Raw genomic sequence first — 8972 nt, forward strand, 5'->3', positions numbered from 1 at the left:
GAAGTCAATGACAATTTAAGAACAGTCCAAAAGATTGAAAATGAACAATACAATTGCGCTGTCCAAACCAAAATCCTGTAACATGATCTGAAGAGAATCAAAGATTGCACAAATGTCTATGTTATTAGTCAAGTGCGGATGCAAACAAGTTGAAATTGCCTTCATTAATCCGTAAATAACGACAAAAACGAGAAGTATTATATATATAGTTGATAACTTGCAAACATATCATGTGCATTGTGTCGAGTTATGGACTTGCGCAGACCAGGGTCCCCGGATGCAGTGGCGACCTCCACTCTTCTGTTCAGTGTGTCTGTATGCTCACCAATTTACACCACGACGCACCACGACAGGCCTGCCGGATCTGTCCCAGCAGCAAAAATAGAAAACAACAGACACAATGTAGACGACGGAACCCAGCCCTCCTTCCCCTCTATTATAAATGTTGTTGGTGCACCTGTGAAAACCTGAAGCTCCCACACATCTTCAGAGCCTGACCTCCCACTTCCCTCCATCTGCTGTGCGCTGTAATGGTGGAAACTATCAGCGCATGCCCAAAAAGACTTCCCGAATCGATCATTGGACTGGTTCTTCTCTTTCTATATGCCAAATCAGTGTGTGGTGGTGTGTGTGGTGTGTGTGTGTGTGTGTGTGTGTGTGTTGTGACATCGTTGTGGTTGTGTGTTGGTGTGTGGTGTGTGGTGTGTGTGTGTGTGTGTGTGTGTGTGTGTGTGTGTGTGTGTGGTGGTTGTGTGTGTGTGTGGTGTGTGTGTGTGTTTGTTTGTTGATCCACATCCAAGTTATGAAAAAATAACAGAGAGACAGTCAAATCATCACAGTCCAACACTTCAGAAAATAAATGAAACAATTAATTAATTAATAACAATAATTACAGAGGCCCTATTCTGGTTTTGGGGGTTCCTTTTTCCTGTAGTGTGTAATATGAGCTTGTAGCTTGGTAGATGGTCCCTGCAACGCCAAAACCCTCCAAAGGGAGTTCCTCCAAAACACCCCCCCCCCCCCGCCCTGAAACGCCTTGATTGGACTCCTTTGTGTACTTCCCAACATAGTGACATCACTGGCAGGCTTTTACTGGCTAGCGCTCCAACACATTGCATTGTGACACTAGGGGCGGGACATCTCTAAGCGGTTGACCAATCAAAGCAGAGCAGCCAGCTAAGCCAATCAGAGCAGACTAGGCTCTGGTTTCAAGACGGAGGTTTGAAAGATGGGGGGTGCTGCAGCACAGACAGTATGAAAAAATAAAGACCTTTTGAACATTAAAGCATCGGAACATATCACAGTAGAGCAAACATACAGAAACCTGAAAATGAGCTTGATATCTCCTCTTTAAACAGAGAAATCTTGACTTACCCTAGATACAAAGACGGGCAGATTGCGCATTCAGCATCACTCAGTTACACCGACTCACTGCTTCGTACGATGAACTAAATATGAGCTTGTTCAAAAGACTTGATATGGTGTTGTATACGCCAGCTAGATAATACTGTGAGACTCTGTCTAAGTGTGCATTAAGGAGTGCAAGTCATGCATATATCCTACAATAGCTGACTAACGCACTCTGCTGACATTTTGCAACGACTGAGACCAAGCACACTTCATAGTCATTGCATCCTATACCTCATAGTCGTAGATATGTTTCATGGTGGTAGACTCAGACAGCCCTATGACAAGTGTGTGATAAGCACTCAGGACTGTTGGTGGACACTATGCTGATGTGTATGTGGAGTCTGTGTGATAGTGCTGAATGAGAATACCTCTGAAACTCTTAGTGCAACGCCGCGGGTCATCGGGAACATAAGGCCGGTCTGAGCTGAAACGTAGTAGTATTGATCTCTTTAGTAAGTGTGTCTTCAACATCCGTTATGAGATATAAAAGCCCAGAGTGAAACTGCTGGTGAACTGGGCGTGCAGAGTAGGCCATACTAGAATGCTGCCAGTTGAGCCGCAGCTAGATGGACTCCTATAGAAAGACCAGATCTTCAATCTGTGGTTTGTGGCCATGCGATTATCAGAGGTTCAGCCATTGCTTCTCTCAGGCTTTTATCTCCCATGGGCTTGCTATTGCAGTGGGAGAAAATAATTAAATCAGTGCTATTATCCTAGTATGCCAGTAATAAAAACCCTTTAAGGCACAACCAGTGGTCCCAACTTTTTCACAGAGCCCACCCACACACACACAGGGGGGGGGGGGGGGGGGGGCGCAACAGCGGTAATTAAAGTTTCAAAGTCTCAAAATGCTACAACTACTGTCACAAACTAGATGAATGTGAAGTATTTTGTTAAAGGAGGATGAAAGCATAATTAAGGAGCACTATTGGAGTGACTTTGATGGTTATTGGACTCAGGATTCATTCATTTGGATTCCCGCTGTATGAAGAAATTAAAGGACGGCGCGGAAGTGGAAACAATTCACAAAGGGATTAAACTGTTTAAAACACATGCTCAAAGTTAGCCGGATTTTGCCGATGTGTTTATGTGGATTCAAAAGTCGTAAATAATCTACAAAATGGAGGAGACCGATCTGATCGGAGCAACTGTGACAAATAATCCAACTGAAACCGGTATGGACAAAAAATAAAAATGCGCTTAACCAGAAAAGCCTGGTTTGGACACTTTACGGGCAGAAGAAACATTTCTATTAAAGAAAGAATTATACATTTCTGTCTTTTTATGCCTTTAATAGCTACTAACTTGAATTTGTATTAAAACTAATTAATCAATTTTTGTTTTGTTTTATTGTAATGTAGAGACAAGGCTTTTAGTGACAATCATGTATTGCTTTACAATTATATGTAAAAAAAAAAAAAAAAGTAAAAAAAAAAGTACCAAAAAAAAAGTCTAAATATGATATTTGGCCTCAAATCATCCGAGGCCTGGCGCCCCCCCTGCGATCTTTGGGAACCCCCAGGTTGGCAACCACTGTCCTAGTGGATGTCTGAAGCTTGAAGCAGTTGCTAAAAAAGTGTCTTAATGAGACGATTACAAGTCATCAAGCTGATTATTAGCCACCTTTAGCTCAGCAGCGATGAGTTGAAGTCATAGTTAGCTTTTTACTTCAAGTGTTTTTATTTACAGCGGTGGTTAATGTGTGGAGATTATCCTGCTGAACAAAATGTGTAAGTATCATAAATGTTTGTTTGCATCAAAGCATATTTTCTGCATAGTCCAAAATCAAAGTGGAGAAATCCCACTGGCTTGTATTGAGGGAGAATATCCGTGTCAGCCTGCAAATATGCATCGTCGCTGGATAACTATCATTTCCTTTACTATTATAATATTGATTTTCTCAATGTCATGAAATATTACTGTAAAAAAAAAGCAATGAAATGTGTGACTTTGAGAATTGCTGCTTTTTACTTCAGAATTGTTTTAAACCTATTAAGAATTCATAAAGAGAGTTTATTCAAGCTCTCTATTTTTGCAATCTGTGCGAGGACGTTTGTGACATCATCACAGTACTCCAAATTGAAATAACTGAATGCTAAAAGATATTATAAAAATGAAGATCAAAGATAACAACCCATCATTGATGTCTTCAGCACAGGATGGGTTATTTGAATACATCTCCCAAGACAGGTCTTAAAATAAAATAAACAGCCGTGTCATGAGTGCTTTTATTTTTAAACTAGTTTTGAAGCTGTTATTAATATAATAGTATATATGCTTTTAATTGATTCCTTCCCAAATCTCGCTGAAATGTATTTATATTTTCTATTAATCTATTTATATCAATGTCAAATCACGGCAGCCAAGCCGACATAACATTTCCTGTTGAGACATTTTGTAGCATTCACCAGCGTAAAGAGACAGTGTCAGCGCTGCTCATGTGTTATCTGTCCCACATGGGCCGTGTGCCTTTAAAATATTCAGCAGAGCCCCATCTGCTACAGTACCAATCTCCATCTCACAGATACTGCTGGCTCCGTGTGCTGGCGGAGCGATTCGGTTTCTCAGTCCAAGCGAGTGGTCAGCGTTCGGTGCTGTTGTTTGTTATGGTTCCATTAAAATCAGCTCGAGCTGCTACTCCATCCGCAGCATAATGACCAGGTGCTCTAGAGAAGAGTTCATGCTTGACACAGTGTACTGCTGTAATGCTAGATTATGCATGCATTTCAGGGACTATGCTGGATTCAAGATCAATTATGTACAGTGAGGGATTTCTCACGTTATATTTACAGCCAAAGCTTAACAATAGAAATAAGTACATTAACATATTTTACAATAGCCTAAATCATTTCTGTAACTGTGACTTCACAAGCTATGCTTCAAATTAGTCATTCAATTATACAGAAGAGGTTATGCTTAATTCGAGTCAATAAAGTATGTTTTTTTTTACTTTGGGAAAATAAAACATGAACATTAACTTGATTTGTCACATTATATTTGTCCAAAATCCACAAGCTTAACAACATAATAACCACAAAATGTTCCCTGATATTTTCTAACAGCATTAATGTTTGACTCTCTACAAGCTAGAAGCTTCAAAGTAGTCATTCAGCTAAAACATAAGAGCCTTGATGGGATGCATGCTGTGTCGGCTAATGAGAGGAACAGAGGGGACTCACTGGAAGGCGAAGGTGCTGCCATAAAGCTTCTTGGCAGTGCGGAAACGAGCCTCCTTGGCCGGGGGGCTGCTGAGCAGCAGGAACTGGTGGGAGGTGTGCATGAATTTCAGTTGCTAGCACAATGAGGTCATAAGGGAATGTGAGAGAGAGCAAGAGAGACAAAAAGAGAGTGAGTATGAAGCACTTAACGACAGAACGTAGGAGTAATAAGAAACTGATTTGATAAAGGGCATTCGAGGGGAAGCCATTCTTGTTTCCTACCCTACTCAGAGGCAGCTTGACAATATGAGACCGGTTACTGGAAATAATCCTGCAAAAACACACAGAGAATATCATAAGCCTTTTTCAAAACAGATGTGTTTACCTAGGAATAGGAAAAACACAAGTGTTCATAATAATATTATAAATGGCTTTGTTCTGTGCATGTGTCATAGTAAGAAGTGGCAGTGTGCAAATGAGCCAACGTTCACAATATCAGGAGTCTAAAACCAGCCAAAGGAAATTCATCATTATTTATGAAGGAGCCGTGATTGAAATCAGTAAGAGTTTTTGTAGCGTTGATTACTAAGGTGGTTATGGTATGTTTGTGACATTTTCATGTATATAGTTTGATCCTGATGTTTCGGGATGGTCGAATGGACAGCACTTATAGATATTATCAGTATATATACACGAGGTCAGCTGTGAAAAAGAGGGTCAGTGGGTTGCTGTGTCATTAGTTTGTTTTGCTCAAATGTATAACTGTGCTTTTGTAAAATGTCAAAATGTCTCCATACTAAGGCAGATTGCTATAAGCCCATACGCTTATGTGTTGTCCATGATCTCTTATCTAATATAGTAAGTTTGACATGCTTTCTTCTGGTGTGAAGAGCTTTTCCTGTCCATCTGAACACAGTAAACACTGTTTTGAGCAGATCATCTCTACTCACCACTGTAGCAGGGGATGTGCCAAGGGGTCCAGTTTGTCCATCTGTTTCTTGATCTCTAGATATGAGCCCTGGGGAAGGAAAGCATACAAGCATGTGTTGTTTGCAGATATTAGGATGTTGTTTTCCAAAAGCCAAATGAGGAGTTGTTCAGACACAGTCCTATGATGTGATTTATACAAAGTATGGATGCAGCCAAGCCACAGTGGGAGTGGGCACACAAGTAATATAAGGAAAGGAGAGGAAACAGTTGAAGAGGTAAACTAATCCTGTGTAATGGACATTGTCAAACATTGGGTAGACATACAGTAGATTGATGATCTTATATAAACTAAATATATATCTTTACGTCTATCTTATACATTAAGACTAACTATGTCCTATCCACTGTGGCCCTTCACTTCTTTCCCTCCCATCTTCTCCTTGTACCTGTGTCATTTCACGAATGGACATGACGCTGTCCAATGCTTTCTGCAGTCTCTCATAATTCTTCTTCTGTGTTCATCGGTTGAGCCAAACATCCATTGTATGCAATGACAGAGGGAACAACATACAGACATCTAAAATCACTTGTAGACACAAAAGTTTGACAAAATATTGAAACTATTTCTTAATTCTTCATATCAGTTTGTGAGAAAGACAAAACTAATTGCACTTTACTTCAAAGATACAACTAATGTTAAGCATAGATGTGACATACCTACATGCATTAAGTTTGTAAACAACTACATATATATATTCTAGTTTTGCTCTGACAGCAGTAGTGGTATTGAATATTGGTATAAAATGTGTTTATAGTTTAGTAATCATGACCCTAGAAGTGGGGATGCTGACCTTTGGGTTGAAGGCAAGAGTCTTGGGGTCATTGGGGTCAACGACTGATGGGTACGGCTCGAAGATGATACTCTTACGAGGGGATTCAAGTGCAGCTCGACACATCGCCACAAGAAGGTCCACCACCTGCAGGCAGAGGGATTTTATAATTACATTTGATTCCTTTATTGGATGTTGTTATTTACTTATTTAAATGCTTTTATTGACAGTGCAATACCACAGAAATATCTGCCTCAGTTTCAATAAAACGTATAAACTACAAATAATTTTTTTTTCTTGTAACATATAAAGTCATTCTTTGATCTTAATTCCAAAAGAGTATTTAGGAGGGTTACAAAAATACAAATTAATAGAATTATGTCATATACTATCGTGTTGTCATCACCTCTGCTCCAGTACTAATACATGATCATATATTATTATAGGTTAAGCTACCCAGCAGCAAATGAAGTAGTTCAAATAAACCCCACCTTTAAGAGCTACAGTGAAGTGATGAACACATTAATGCTTCAATAATTAGAATACTAGAATGTGTTATGTATGAGTCTTAAATAGAGCCATACTGCATAATGACTACTTTTTGCAAGATATGCTTTTGTAACTCGATCCAAAATTCAAAGTAGATTTGGGGGGAAATAAAAACAAACTATTGCAGGAAAAAATTACAAATAATATGTTTATAATGATATCATATACTATCGGTTGTGTGGTCGTCACCTCTGCTCCTGTTGCCACCTCCTCTGCTGCTCCGGACATCACACCCAGAGTGTAGAAGGAGAACACACACAGCTCCCTGGTGCACACAGCCGGCTATACAAACACACAAAGCCATGCACACAGACAAAGAAAGATCAAAATACACGCTTTTCAATGTGTACTAGATATCATATAAAAGCACATGCACACAGACACTCCCTCTCTCTCTTCATCTTGCTCCTTCACAACTACCATAGCGGAAAATCCATTAACAGGATCATGGTACTAATAGAGAGAGAGTACATCACACACATGCTATTCATAACATTGGATGTATGAACCAATATGGAATGGTTTATAAATCCATACTGTAAGTCCATTTCTTGTCGCTCATAATGGGCGGTTCTGGTAACGCTGTGCTTGGAACCCCCTGTGGACCCCCTCCAAAAGAATAAATCTATGATGATGCTATTTGTGATAGTGTTTGCAGCCAGTACTGTGCTGCATTGTGGGCATAAGATAACAGGAATGGGTATTTTTTCAGTAATGTAATTAAATACATCGAAAATAAGTTACTCAAACAAATTCTGTTACTTAGACAAATACCAAAAAATATTAAGAAATAAAATAAAAACAACGTTTGGCTGCATCAATTATTTATGTATTGCCCCAAACAGCATTTAGATTAATGTGTTAAAAAAAAATGGTAACGTCATTGCCACAAATTCTGTTTTTAAAACAAAATAAAAATAATGTTTTTTGACTTTAACACTGAACTGAAGAAAGTTTAAATCTTGAACACTGTCTTTGTCTCCCTTGTCCAGCATCAAATGCTCCCCTCTCATTCACACAACATTGGTCTAGAACCGCCATTGTGGCTCATACCTTCAGCATGGATCCATTCTGAAAGACGTGCTGCTCGTCACACACCACGCAGTACTCGTTGAGCGTGGGGATCCTCTGCTCTGAGTACTTCATTATCTGTTGGGAGAAAAAGCAGAGTGGGGCTCTCAGTTATCATTTCTACCTCCAGCGCAGTAAGAGAATAAAGATTAATTAAGCAGCAGAAATGTCACAAAACTACCATTCAGTTCAGCGGCTTCGACCAGTGGGGGAGTGTAACTAAGTGCATTTACTTAAGTTCTGTACTTAAGTAACAAATGGAGGTGCTTCTACATGACTTGAGTATTTTTACATTATGCTACGTTGTACTTTAACCTAACTTTATTTTGAAGGCACATGTTGTACTTTTTACTCCACTGAATACATTTTAGATTATTACTACAAAGCACAGAAATCTGATATATTATTAAAGGTTAAGATACCCAGCAGTATACAAACATTTTCAAATAAACCCCACCTTTACCTAAGTTCAAAGTGGGAGTGATGAACACATGAGTGCAATCATAGTTATAAAACATTAATTATTATTGTAGTAATTGTAATAAGGTAACGTTAGCTCAATTTTAATTGCAGGACTTTTAATTATAACTTAGTCATTTTAAACTTAAGTATTGCTACTTGTATATCATTCTGAAATGGAGCATTTTGAATACTTTTACGTATATTTAAGTATATTTTGATGCTTATACTTTAACATAGGTTACATTTTGAATGCAGGACTTTTACTTGTAACTAAGTATTTGTTCACTGCAGTGTTGCTACACATATAATTCAGGAATGCACAAAATAAGTAATTGCAGTTTTTGTACTTATACTTATAGTATATTGATTGTTGCTAATACTGTTGTACTTTTACTTGAGTTGTATTCTGAATGCAAGACTTTAACTGAGTATTTTTACACTGTAGTATTGCTACTTTTACTTTAGAGTTGAGTGCTTCTTCCACCTCTGGCTACGACTGGTTAAACCTATGATATGGTCCCACTGTTGCACAACAACACACTTTAGCCCCCCCCCCCCCCCC

The 8972-nt window shown here is 38.9% G+C and overlaps 1 protein-coding gene across 1 annotated transcript in view; it reads right to left on the bottom strand.

The window, feature by feature from the left end:
- Positions 1-8972, bottom strand: part of LOC104962851 (poly [ADP-ribose] polymerase 6) — a 23992-nt gene that overhangs the window by 5008 nt on the left and 10012 nt on the right. The window contains exons 11-17 of the mRNA XM_010791355.1: positions 7931-8026; positions 7067-7159; positions 6350-6475; positions 5945-6010; positions 5519-5586; positions 4851-4899; positions 4590-4702 (exon numbers count right to left, since the gene is read on the bottom strand). Of these exons, the coding sequence (XP_010789657.1) occupies positions 4590-4702; positions 4851-4899; positions 5519-5586; positions 5945-6010; positions 6350-6475; positions 7067-7159; positions 7931-8026 (611 nt within the window). The remainder of the gene's footprint in view (positions 1-4589; positions 4703-4850; positions 4900-5518; positions 5587-5944; positions 6011-6349; positions 6476-7066; positions 7160-7930; positions 8027-8972) is intronic.

Source organism: Notothenia coriiceps, unplaced genomic scaffold, assembly GCF_000735185.1.
Source record: "Notothenia coriiceps isolate Sejong01 unplaced genomic scaffold, NC01 NC01_scaffold00035440, whole genome shotgun sequence".
Lineage (NCBI taxonomy): Eukaryota > Metazoa > Chordata > Actinopteri > Perciformes > Nototheniidae > Notothenia > Notothenia coriiceps.